The following is a 13,925-nucleotide window of genomic DNA, read 5'->3' as shown; positions in this document are numbered from 1 at the left end:
AAAAAGTGGAGACAGGACAAATTCGGGTTCTGAATTTAGGAACAGAAGGATTTTCATGTGAGTTTTCCAGATAGTATGGATCAGTGTCTTTGCACAAGAGCTGTGTCATTATTGACCTTAAAAAGTCATGATCACTTGCACAAAAAGGAAGACACCGATTCAATCCTAATCAAAATAATTTGTAGCTTTCAATATCATTACTTTATGGCACCAGGACTTTAACTATTCAACTTCAGGTGGCCTTCAGTAATAGAGTTGCCATTGTTTCAGCAACTTCTTCAGTGTATTTGGCTTTTGCTGGAGTACCCTACATATGACAATTTTTAAGGGGCAATCATATATGAAGAAGTGAAAACAAAAGCATCATGTGATACAGCTCAAGAGGTACCTTCAAATTGTTGAATTGCAGAAGATTGCGAATTCAACAATTCTGATAGTCTTAAAAGATCATATTAATTTTAAAAAAGCAGTTCTGAATTTACAAGAGAGATGTATCATGAGGTAGTCTTGACATTATTTCCTGCTCAGCCCAGACTCTTGTACTTTCTATTTTAAAAAACAACAAAGCTCATGAGATTCTGTGGCAGATTAAAAATTTATGGTTTGCAAATGCCCTGAGAAAGCCCTCATATTCCACTTAATCTCCTCTTTTCTCTTAGGGAATAAATGGACTGAGAAATTTATTTGTGCAAAGGACACAGTGTGAGACTCAAAACTTACAGTAGGAGCAAGCTGTAACATTTACTTATGCATTTCAGGACAAGGGATCCCCATGTATCTGGCAAACACCAATTTGCAATATCATTACTTCAATTTGTAAGGAAACACTGTCATTCAAAGCGGATGGCAACAAATTCCCACTTACTGAAGAGCAACTGTACCCAGGTGTTAAGAGCAGAAAATGAGGAACTTCCACATTTAGTGAGTTTGCAGGAAATAAAGAGGTACTTATATGCAAAATATACCCCAAGAATATGCAATAAGTTTTCCTGACTTCAATTTTGCATAGTTGCTCAAAAACATCACTTCCACTATCGCTACATTTTATTCATTTCTAATGCAAAATGATGGCTCAGCTCCAAAACATCAACCTCATATTTTTTTTTATTGATAACTTCTCTAAATGTTAGAAAGTAATCTCTTGTTTAGTTTTTAAAGGCTTTATTCCTGTGCAGTACTACAGTAACTTTGTTCACCTCTTGTAGGAGAATAGTTCTTGAAATCCTGCAAATTTCATTCCTCTTACAAATTCCTCCACAAGAGTTCACAAGCACAACAGAGCTGCACACTCAGTTGTGGTTATCCTCTTCCTGTAGTGTGACACGCAGGTGCCACAAGGACTAAACTTGTGGGAATATTATTTTTTTAATTTTCCTGTCCATCTCTTGCTTTTATCACATCAGCAACTTGTCCTGTAAGTATTACAACATTTCCAAGACAAAGAACCTGCTAAATATTTATATAGACAACCTTCAGCACACACACAGTCCCATGTAATGAATATTTACATGTTTATATGCTTATACACTATCAAGCCTCTAACAATTGAAGGCAAATTCAATGGTATAAAAAATCCACAAATGCCAAGGAGGAACAATAAAGGCTAAAGTGCAAAGAATGGGAATTTCTCCTCCCTTTTCACATTAAAAAAACCATCTTACACAGAAGGAGGTGTTGGGAGATTGTATTTCTTGTCCTCAGTACCCGTCAACCAGTAGGTAATTTCTGTTCCTCTGCCCTAAAGAAGAGAAAGCATGATTTTGCGATTAGAATGGAATTTTCTGTAGTTAATTTTCTTAAATAACACTCTCTTGCACATTGCCTTGTTTGCCTTTGCTTATTTTCAGTAACTGATGCTGACAGCAAAGGATTACAAATTAGATGTGAGAAGAAGGAGAATGGGGCAGATGCAGCTGCACTCTCACTTCCTTGTTCCATGACCTGAGACACAAACTGTGGGAGAGGTGAGCTGTGCTGTCTGCCATCAACTCCCAAGGACAGACAAGTAGAATAGATTGAAATAAATGGATTGCTAGATATTAGAGCATGAACAAATTAACACTATATTCAGCTTGCCTTTCAGCAGATGACTTCATTCTACAATCTTCTGTTCCACATGGTATGTTTCATTTATTCTCCACATCTTTATGTTGCTTTAATTTATGAATTAGGGAGCTTTTCATTGCCTGAATTGTCTTTATAGAAGTGTCTTCAACCACTAGAGACTGTAATACCTATTTTGATCAGTAATCCTTGTTCCCCAGCTGTTGATTGAGTTCTGGGGTACTCTCAGCTATACAATGCTTTTTAAAATTCCTCTTCTCTGTGTTCATGATTGCACATGGTAAAGGTTACCTTCAAATACGTTTCTCCTCTCTCTTCGTACTGGAATTGGCAGTCTGTTCTTTTCAGGATGTTAATTGTGGAACCACTTACATGAATCCTTAACGCTAAAAAAATAAAGAGACAATGAAAGCTCAGCCTGGAAACATCTCACATATATTAAGCATATGTTAAAACTGGTGCTATAACAGAAGCTCCTTCAATTGTTATCATCATAAATTCTGAGAGCCAAATTAAATGAGAAGTAATTACACTGCTGTATGAAAACTCTGACTGCACTACAGGGCATATCCAGGCAGGAATAGCTGGTACAGCCCTTGATCTGAAATACAGGTGACAATGGTATCTGTAGTAGTTAGATGTCAAAAGGGAAAAGAGTAATTGTGAGTGACCTATATAGGGAATGCTCATGTGAAGACACTAGGCAGAAGGAGGAAAAACTGGCTCTTGCCACAGTTCCCTAATGGAGAAGTTGATGACATAATTGCTTCAACTTAAAATACAGAGTCAATATATTTACACAACAAAGCTGTAATACAATTCTAGGTCAAACTAAAATCTATGTTTCATAGAGTAAAATGAAATTCCAGATACATAAGTATCGTTTCTTCCAAAGGAACTCAGGCAGTGAACTAGCCTACAAACTCCCTGTTACCAGCACTGAAGCATGAACAGGGAACAACTCTTCAGTGCCCAGTGAAGTGCCCACTGTCACACTGGACAATTAAATAATTGATAATCAAAACAAATATGGCTTCTTTGTCCTTAAAACTTCTGCAAGCTGATAATGTATTGTTCTCATCTGGAAACAGACACTTGAGTCACAAATAACCAATAGCCTTTGGTCCTGTTACACTGATAGCTAAAATTAACTCCTTACGCAAGCCTGTGGATTCCATCCGCGAAGCTGTGTTTACTGTATCTCCAAACAAACAGTAACGAGGCATTTTTATTCCAACCACACCAGCCGCACACGGACCTGCAAATGGGATGCAGAGAGGTAAAAAGGGTGAATCAAGAGACTTGATTTATTTGGCAGGTGTCTCATTGCTGCAAAGCACTGCAGTGCCTGGGGGAACTCTGCATTCCTCACCAATGGCAATACTTTCTACCTCATTTCCCACAGGATCTTGTGGCCTCCCACTACAAACCAAGCCTAGCTTTGTTATTCTTGCATAATATAATAATATGATCAAAAGTACACAGCTGCACAGTTTTAATTGTATTTAAGCAGAATTTCTGTGCAGAAAAAAAGAAGTACATTTATTAACTGTCATGTTTGGAAGCAAGAGAAAAATAGAATAAGCTTCATTTTGCAAGGGTGAATAGTAGCGCCTCAAGAGGCTTCCCAGTGCCTGTCACTTTCTCTGATGTGTTCCTCCCCTGGCAGTTGGTGTTGAAGTGGTTAAGGAATTTCCCAAAGTTGTTGCGCTATCTGGAGTTTCCCTTTGACAAAAAGTATTTTTATAGATCAATTAAAACATTAAGTCCCACACAGACTCAAAAAAAGTTTTGCTCCAAAAGCACAAAATACAGGCTTTCATCTTTTGCCTAGATAAGCATAGCTGGCCATGACTGATCTCCCCTTCAGTCAGAGAGAAATAATCTGTGAAGGCTTATTTGATACAACTGGTTTAATCACACCAGGAGTAGTGGCTGTTGCTCATGCTAGCTACTGACTTAGGCTGTGAATTAATGGCTATGAGCTATTTCACTGCAGCAGGAGCAAAAGAGTGACTTATTTACTCTTGTCACTCTTCCTCTATGAACATTTTTTTCAACCTGATTCTTCATGAAGAGGGCTATGGTATCAGCACTGTGTATGGTGTATTACCAGATCTTGTATGGGTGTTAATTCTGTGCAAAACCAGGCAACAACATTGTCACTGTTGATGTAGCATTACTGTTTACCAGAGTGAATTCCAATGCGAATCCAAACAGGCAGCCCTGGCAGATGTCTCAGTTCAAAAGATCCCATGAAGCTGAGGATGTCCAGAGCCATCATGGAGATGTCCACTGCGTGCCGGTTGCCGTTCCTGTTCGGTAAACCACTCACCACCATGTAAGCATCACCAATGGTCTCCACCTGTGGAAATAAAACCACAACTCACTATTTCCAGACATAGAAGAGTACATTTTTATTTAAAAGCAGAAAGATTTTATCAGATCCTCTTGATCATGACTAAACATGTCTTCCCCCGAGAACAGGATTTTTTTAGTTTAAGGTAGCTGACATCATTTGGGTATATAAGTGTTTATAACCATATCCAGCATTCCAATTAATGAATGTCTGACCACCTACTGTAGGAAATTTGGTATAAGTAGGCACACTGAAAGCATATTTAAATGAAGTAATCATTTGAATATGACCTGTTTTTCTTTCTTTTGCTTTGCTTAGAAGACAGATTCCCAAATCTACCACATCATGCAATTTGATTAGTGTGTCCACTGGTTGTAAATTAGCAGAAGTACAGAGCTAATCACCTTGTAAACATCATGATGGTCAAGAATGTGGTCAAAGTTCTTGTAGATATCGTTGAGCATATCTACCACCTCCATAGGGGTGCTGTATTTGCAGAGCGTGGTGAAGCCAACAATGTCACTGAAGTAGATGGTGACTTCTTCAAACAGCTCTGGCTCTACCAGACCAGTCTCCTTCAAAGACTTTACTACTGGCCTGTGGAAATAAGAGAAGGCAGGAACACAGATGACTAGGGTTTACTATTAAAGGTATTTTTTAATGCAACCTAATTGCAGTATTGCTTTCTGTGTAGGAAACATTAAATAGTTTGCTGAAAACTGCCATTGTAATCACATTTTAGATGCCCATAATGCCTTTCAGCCAGGGACCTCAAAGCACTTACTAATGGTAATTAATGCACTACAGACTTTCAACATCCAGTCATGAGGAAACTGAGACCCAGGCAACTGAACTTCTTGGTTAAGGTCAGAAACAGGGATATTGAGTCAAATTTAAAACTGAAATTCTGAACTTCCTGACATGTAGACTACATTCTACCCATACAATAAGTAAGAACAGACATATTTTTCTGTTTTCCCAGGACAGAAGTAATTTCATTATAATAATTACATCAACTCATCCTGATTTCAGAAGAGGTATCTTAGTCTGGTAATTTATGGAAGAAAAATTCAATACCATGATAGTCAATGTCTATTCAAGAGGGACCTTCTTTTTCTTGCAATTCTAAATCCAGGGAAATATCTGTTCCTAGTGGTGATACAAGAAGAGAAGAACTGAAAGAGACCCAGAAAATTATAGGTTTTGCACAGTGCTGCGTTCCATCTACAATGAAATGGTAGCAGACTGGTAGGAACAACAGAGTTGGTTTTTTTTACTTTTCTTTTTGCTGATGAGTCATAAAATCAATAACTTGACTACTGAAATACCCTTTAAACTAGTAATGACCAAGATAGTTTTACTGAATACCAAGATAGTTTTACTATTCCAAATGTGCGCAATACCAAAATTACTGGTATTGCCAATATTAGAATGTCAATAATACTTATCCTATAGCATACTCCAAAGAATCCATCTAACCCAGTATGGCCCAGCCAACCTCAGCCCCTCTCCTGCATTGCTAAACCCCAGCCTGAAGTTGGACTCCACTCAGTGCTCTTCAGCTGAAGACACTCCTCCTAACCAGCAGAGCAGAGTTCTGTGATGTGGGGTCACTGTAGATCTGTGTTCCCTGGAAGGCAGTGAAAGAGAGGCTTGGGCTGGAAAGGGGGATCCCGTGCATGAAGAAATGTTGAGCAAGATAATGGGTCCCAATACCATCTTGGCATGAAACTCTACCATAGAGTGGAGAGCTCAGGGACAGCTGCTTCTTCTTTCTTTTCTCTCAGGATTAGATTAGATGGGAAGAAAATAGAACATAAACATTAATCCCATCCCCTACTCTGCAATAATCATATATATGTAAATAAAATGCCAGCAAAAATCCTCCTGGCCAGTTACCTTGGAAGTAACATGAAATTAAGCCTGTCTGCTCTGTCTCTCTCTGCTTTGTACAGCTCTGTCCTTTCCTCCACCAGGTGTTCCAAGTTCCGGGAGTACAGCTGTAGACGCCGGATCAGGGTATCCATGTAGCTTTCATTGGTCTGGCCATGGAAATTACTGCAAATAACAGAATTACACAGGAGTCAAGAAGAAAGACTGATAGACGGACATTGTTGAGAGCAGTTAAAAGGAGGCCAAAAAGCAGCAGCAGACAACTTCTCCAGTGTTTGACTTCCCTGTAGTTAGATGGCAAAGTGCCTCAAGTGTGTCATTCTTTTGCTTGCTTAGAGGCCTTATGTAGATGAATTGAAAGTCTATAATCCACACTTGTCAGTTGGAGCTGGTAATTCTTAAAGCACCCTTCAATCACCTAGCCCTGCTAATCTTGTCTATTCCAGATTACCTTAGGTAACCCAGGAACATTCATTTATAAAAAGTAATTGGGAAGCTCAGATTCTGATAGGAAGCTAAAAATAGTAGGTAGAAAACTGCACATAATGTTTAGATGGGGACTGCAGCAGAAGAATTTAGACAATTTGGGGCTGTCTGTTTAGAAGACCAAAGAATACAGTGGAACAATGAACAGCCCCAGGGCTAATTTTACTCACAAAATCCTGCAGACTCAAGCCTACTAACCCCTGGAATCAGAAGTGTGGTAACATGAGCCACTCAAACCCGTGTTTGTCTGGGCAGCCTGCACTCACCAAAGCAGTCTGAAAGTAATTGGGACCAGGCTGACTGGAAAAGTCAGATTAGTATTGTATCCAACAGGAGTTCAAAATCACTCTTACTTCAAACAAATTTTGTATCAGGGATTCATCATCTTAGACCCGCCCATATTGCATGTGACAAGAGGTAACCTCTTTGCTTTTGTAGGATGGAGGCTTAGGAGCTGAACCAGGAGGCCTTTATATTCAGCTGTAGAAAGTTTATTCAGCTGATACATTGCTATGCATAGTACAGCTGTCCTGCCCATGCAAAATGTAAAATGGTGCTGTTGGGGTTCGTTGACTGGGAGAGCCTTAAAAACTGGAAGAAATGTCCCAGGAGAAGTGATTAAAAGCTCATGGTTTGTTCATTGAAGTAATTAATTCAGACCAATGTTCTGCAGGAACAATGCAGCATTATCCAGGTGGAAGGCCTGTGCAACCCCACTGGGTTTATCCAGCTGTCAGCCTTATTATTTCCCCACAAAGCCCTGTACCACCAAAGCCCTGTAATTAATACTTGTGTGTTACAACTCAACATTTCTAGTCAGCTTAATTTGGGACCATCCAAACTTTCAAATCATCATTCAAACATCTATGAGCATTCATTTACCAAAACTTAAATGACATGAGTCACTATCCAATTCTTGACTTGAGACAAGGAGGGAATTACTTGATTGGTAAAAATCCCTAATTATCCAGCTTGCTACTTTCATAATGTACCAATCATTATGAAATGTACCATACTTCAGATTGCACCCTCACTCAACTAGGAAATTGTACACAGGTGTATGCATACATAACATATGCACATGCTCACCTACTTTTCTGCCAAAGAATAAAAGAGGACCTAAATGAAGACATTAAGGTTTTTCACGGACTGAATCATAATCATATCAATTTACACACTTAAAAATATGAGCTTTCTAATAGAGGAGGAGTTTGGAGCATCTTACAAAAAGCCCCTGCTACTCACCTGAATATTTTAGCCAGAGTACTCTCAATTTTCTTAAAGTCAGGCCTTTTTTCTGGATCTTCCTCCCAGCAGTTCTCCACTAGTGTATATACCTTCAAACAAAAATTTAAGGAAAAGTCTACCTGAGTAATGGATATTGACAGAGAGTAGTGCTAAACAGCACTAGTTCATTAGGGAATTTCTGGTTATTCTTGACTAGCAACATATTAAATTGTGTGACTAACTGTCTTGAACCTATGGTTAGAACACTCATTGCAGGCATCTCAACTCTGTGATGACTACTGACATGATCTTAACTCGAATTTGCAGTATACAAATGAAAAGCAAGTGAATGGATCCAGTCTTGCAGACTGGTGTCAGACACAGTTACTGACATGGTGGTAAATGCTGTGGTGATTTCCAATGTCCCATGTTTGGGATTTTTCTGAAACTGGTGATTCAGCCAAAAAGAATGGGGCTGATTGATGAATAAGTGAATATCTACAATACAGACATTTTCATCCACGCAAGAAGGCATAGGGACTACACCAGTAAAAATAGGTATATTTGAGGTGTAATCCATCCCATCTCAAAGACACCTAAAATAGGTCAGAAGAGTGAGAGCATAAATGTCTATTTGTTTCCAGTGAAATAATTTCCATTACTCGTATTCCACATTGCTGCTAACAACTATAGAATGCAATTTCTTCCCACAAGTTAGGGCCTTTGGAATAAAAGGCATAGCTTCCACCTTCCCATGATCATAGGCTTTAGTTTGGCCAGGACTTCCACTCTTCACCCAGAAAATGACTTTGCTAATTATTAGCTTACTTCTGCCTGTCTTTCTCCCACTGTTTCCAAGGTCAGGTCTGGTCGGAAAGGCTTTACTCCTTTGCAATTCTCCACTCTGTAAAGTTTCTCTAGTACACAAAAAAGATCAAAGTTTTAAACAAAAAAGCATAAGAAGGACATTGTCATTGTCTATAGCAGTCTATGATGTTACAAGGTACTGTACAAACAGAACTCTTGAGCACAGTTCCCTCATTTTGATGTGAATTTCAACTTTGAAGCTTTTCTAAATATATGGCACAAAACCAAAAAAGGTTGGCTTGAAGGTCCCTGAAAGCAAAACAAATAGAAATGTACATGAGTATTTACTGGTCACAGTAGACACTGTGGTTATGGCATCTTCCCAAATGAATGTTGGGCATTATTAGTGTTCCTCTCAGCATGAAGTATAATTATAGTGAAAAACAATGTGAAAAGCCCATTGCAACTTGATCAAAAGTGTGGAGACATACGCCACTCATTAGAGCAGTTCAAATCATCCTGCAGATGCTTAACTTCCTTAAAACTAGCTATTCATATAAATGGGTTAAAAGCATTGCATTTGTTAACTCATTTGTACTCCTAGTCATAAAACCCATTCTATGAAAGTTATTTGGACTCTGAACACATCAAAATCAGGCTGCATTTGCACAACTCAATTTAAGCACAGTAAGAGAGAGCTAAAGCAGAAACATCTTCCTTTGTCTTTTTCCTGCAGACTTCAAGAATTCCAGGGAAAGGAAGGTGTTTAAAAAAGAGAAGTAATTTTTAACCTCTGGAGTTAAGGGAAATTGAAAAGGATTTGTGAATCAGAACAGATTATTTATATTAATAATGTCTGATTATATTTTGGATACAATTTTACTGAAGGAAGCATATAATGACATGAGGAAGATCTATAATTGCACTGGTGTAGGGCAGCTACAGATGCCTAAACATGCCAATGTGCATGATCACACCAAAATGATACAGCAGCTTCTGACTTTTTGGTACAGAAATTACAGACTAGAGAAGGAGCAGGAAACTTGAGTCTCCCAAATGCTATAGAGGGGAGAAACTGCTGAGAAGTCTTCTGTGGGCTAAGAGACAAGAAAGTCTGTGTAGGGCACATGTATGCAGGAGGAATGTGCTGGCTTTCCATGCTTGGACACACACCTGAGAGAGGAAGTAACAGCACCTATTAGCAATACTGCAATTAGTCAGAAAGTAGTGGACAAGAAAGGCAGCTTGAATTGAGCATTGGTACGTGGCAAGATTTCACAGTCTTGAGCAGTGAATGAGGTTTCTGAGAAGAGTGGAGTAACCAGATGGGGAACAGCTTCTTGCAGAGGTGTCAGTGAAAAGGACTATGACCTACTTCTACACATTAGAAATCCAGTTCTGTATACCTGTAATGGGACTTCTTCTCTCTCATTAGCAGCAATATTATTCTACATTAAGTTGATTGATACATATTTTCATGTTGAGAAAATTGGCTCACAGAGTAACTGAGAGTTTAATTTTGCTAAGTTGGTAGATGGAGCTCAGGTATGGGGTTTTTTAAAATAAGTCTTTTAAAGTCTGAACACAATCTTTGCTACTGTCATTTAAGCCTGCAGAAGCAGTTATATCAGTTATCCTGAAATATTAATATAATGTCTTCTAATGTGCGGAGACTAACTTCTGATAGCCTAGCCATTGAAAGTGTTTCTCTTGTGACTTAAAAAACCAAATGAATCTAACATACAACAGGGACATTTCTTCGTCCACTACCACTGACTCTAATTTGGTACTTTCCCCCCTCTTTTTATCTTGGACATTTGTAAATTAATGGTCACCCCAAGTTTAAGCTACTGTCTTCCAAAGTTAGATGATGCCACAAGCAAAATGCAGAAGTGTTTGAATAAGTTGGTTCACTGTCTTGCTCATCTTGGCTAATGAATGAATCAGGCATTTAAACGAGGAGCCATTTCAGCAATATGTAATAAAACTAATTCCTTTCTGTTACATGAAATTTGATGAACTGATGAACATATTTTACTCAACTTGCATAAACAAAAGTCAGGAATAATACCAGAAGCCATTCGACCAGCAATGTGTATCTTAAATATCTAATAATGCTTTTATAGAAAAAAGGTTTTGTGGAGAAAACAATCTCCTTGGTGAATGGAAAATGTAAAATTTCATCTGAAATTTACAAAGCAGATTATTTTTTAAGTTACAGTGGACCCAGACTTAGCAAACAGATTTCACACCTAGTAAATTTATTGTTGTTTTACCTCACATGCTAATATGTAACCATCTCCAGCAACATCACTTAGGTGCTGTTAGGTACCTAGCTTAGGTGCTACAAAATCTTTAAATTCCATGGATTGCCCTCTTACTGTTTGAAAGGGACAGTCTTTCCAAAAAGACAGAATACAGCATTAAGGTACAGGTCAAAGATAAAACAAGGAACCAGGTTCTGACTGTGATAGCCAGGGTCAAAAACAGAGCAGTGAGGATGTCACCACAGTGAGGATGACACCACAGAAAAGCAAAGAAACACTATGTCTGAGGCTAACTTAATACCATTAACACAACACAGAAAGACTGCAAATGCTCAACAAGCCATTAAAAGAATGTAGTTTGCTATAGATTTGCTTCACAAGTCAAAATGAGCAAGGCAGGGCATTGCACTTTCTCCATGTTGGCAATATTTGTAAAATTCTTGCATTTGTAAGGATTGTGCCTGCCTATTCCCAAAAAATAGGAACAGAAAGGCTTTATTTTCTCTACCTTTCATTAAGCATGGAATCCTGAACAGTTTGTTTTCAGGAGAACAGACATTTCTAATCTCCATTAAATCTACATTTCTATTATAGAGTCGGTGATGTCAAAAACTGTGTTTCCCCAAACATGAACACAGATTTGTGGTAGTGTAGGATGATGAACATGCCCCAGAAATTATTCTCAAATGTGACTCAATAAAAGGGCTATTAGGCTGTCGAGCTGCTGCTCTAGGTGTTTTAACAAATGTGAGGCGGATCTAACAGAATGACTCAGAGGTAAAGGCTATGTCTAAATTTGTTGTTAGTAACTGTTGTTAGTCACTATGAAAATCCCAAACCCACACATGTTTCTCTGTCAGTTTTAGTACATAATAATGCCTGGATTCTGGGAATTGGGATTGACTGGGCTGGAAAGGAGTGGATATTGTTCCAGTTTTAGCTAGGCTAGTTAATTTCTTTTCAGAAACTGTCAGCATGTTGTGTTTTGATTTTGGAATAAGAACGGTAACACACCGATGTTTTGGTATTTTGCTAAGCTGTATTTATCCTAAATCAAGGACTTTTTTTTAAACTTGTTTCAGGTCCCCTGCCAGTGAGGGGTTACTTTATTTTCGATTATTTAACTGTTCTTATCTCAACCTGTAACTTTTACTTTGATTCTCCTCCTCATTCCACCAGGGGGAAGGACGGTAGAGAGGGGAGGTTGAGCAAGTGGCTGCATGTTGCTTAATTCCCAGCTGGGCTTAAAACCACAACAGCTACTCAAAAACAATGTCCCAAAATGCACAATACAGGGTTTAATAGATGCACTACAGGAGGAGATGATTTTTCTGACAGAAGTTAAATTGCTAAAGTTAATTATAACCAGCTTGAATGAAGTCTGAATTGCCAGTTTTTAAATGCCAACTGTTCTTGTGTCATGCAGCTGAGTTTTTGTTTTTCTGTGTTGACAATGCTGATTTATGCTGCCTAAAATAAATAGCATATTACATGTTGTTTCCAAGTCAAAATAGAAAAATCTTTGAGGCCTTTAAATGTTACAGTAAGTCTGGACAGCATTGTATAATGTTAACTTCTGTAATGCTGGGCTCCAGGTGAGAAGGAAGATAAAGGGCAAGAAAACTCAATGCAAACTTTAGTTACAGAAGAAGGGACGCTCGTGCCCAGAGTGAGATCCTTCAAACAGGCTCTTCATTCACCACAGAGAAAGGAGCAGCTGTTCAAGCAGTTATCAGAGACAGTGCCTTTCAGAAAACATGGAGAATGGGCCAGCTACAGCTAGAACCATCCTAGAAGGCTGCAATAGAGGGGAAACCAGTGAAATTACCTCTGTTGTCCCACCAGTGTTTGGTGTAGAAGGTCTCTCTGCGCAGGATGATTTCCTGGGCAATGATCCCATAGCTGTACACATCACCCTTCTGAGATGCATCAGCATGCCGGAGATGCTCAGGAGCTGTCCACAGGTCTGAAGATACAGATGGCAGTGCAGAACGATGCAAAGGGGAAAGGAGAGAAGCAATTGCGAAAAAGGGTGGTCCTTCTCAGACCATCCACTGGCTATAATGATATTTCCTTTTACTCTTTGCATATCCAATCCAGAGCCCACTGGTATTTGGTATTTCCTACTTTAGTATTTTTCTTGAGAAGCTGACATCAATACAGGTTAGATAAAACTCTGATGTAGTTTTCAGTTTTCTGGGATTTGCTGACCCTGCTACTTTCCACTGTAGATGCAGACTCTTACACCTTCAGAAAACTTATGTTTATTGGCAGTGAACAATTGGCAATGGCAATTGCTCTTCTTAGCTACGTGTCAAAGGCTTCTTAGAAGTAGCCTATGTATCTGGATAACAACAAGGAGTGCCAGTGCTATAATAAAAATACTCTGAGCCATAAATTATTAAGCTAGGAGGTGCAAGGAGTTTTTATACACAATGTCTGATAAAAAGACGGCAATATTTTCCAATGACCTTGATATCATGAAGCTATTGAAATAATTTTCAAGTGCTTTTGAGTCTGGCATAATATTACCTGCTCATAACTACTTGCCTTCTACAGAAATTATTAATCTGTATTTCTAGTGCAATGAGCACCGCTGTACCTCAAAACCAGAATGCTGCCATGGTTCAACAGCTGTGACGTGCTGGTGACATAACATAACAGAGACCTGAACACAGTGACCATGAAGACAGTGATATGATATTAGGCTGTAACATCCAACCACAATGAATCTGTGGATCTCTTGTGAAACACTGTGTTTTCATCAAGGACATAGACTGAGTAGCCAGAAATTTTGAGTCTGTTTACAAGCAATAAAAGAA

At 38.7% G+C, this 13,925-nt stretch overlaps 1 protein-coding gene across 2 annotated transcripts in view; it reads right to left on the bottom strand.

Annotated features, from left to right (window-relative positions):
* Positions 1-13,925, bottom strand: part of GUCY2C (guanylate cyclase 2C) — a 54,012-nt gene that overhangs the window by 1,307 nt on the left and 38,780 nt on the right. For both annotated transcript variants that reach the window (XM_074539484.1, XM_074539483.1), the window contains exons 19-27: positions 12,932-13,069; positions 8,858-8,946; positions 8,048-8,139; positions 6,323-6,481; positions 4,828-5,020; positions 4,255-4,429; positions 3,224-3,322; positions 2,356-2,450; positions 1,662-1,738 (exon numbers count right to left, since the gene is read on the bottom strand). In XM_074539484.1, the coding sequence (XP_074395585.1) occupies positions 1,662-1,738; positions 2,356-2,450; positions 3,224-3,322; positions 4,255-4,429; positions 4,828-5,020; positions 6,323-6,481; positions 8,048-8,139; positions 8,858-8,946; positions 12,932-13,069 (1,117 nt within the window). The remainder of the gene's footprint in view (positions 1-1,661; positions 1,739-2,355; positions 2,451-3,223; positions 3,323-4,254; positions 4,430-4,827; positions 5,021-6,322; positions 6,482-8,047; positions 8,140-8,857; positions 8,947-12,931; positions 13,070-13,925) is intronic.

The sequence above is a fragment of the Zonotrichia albicollis genome, chromosome 4 (assembly GCF_047830755.1).
Source record: "Zonotrichia albicollis isolate bZonAlb1 chromosome 4, bZonAlb1.hap1, whole genome shotgun sequence".
NCBI lineage: Eukaryota > Metazoa > Chordata > Aves > Passeriformes > Passerellidae > Zonotrichia > Zonotrichia albicollis.
The sequence above is the reverse complement of the archived record's forward strand: the minus strand, read 5'-3'. Positions and strand labels throughout refer to the sequence as shown.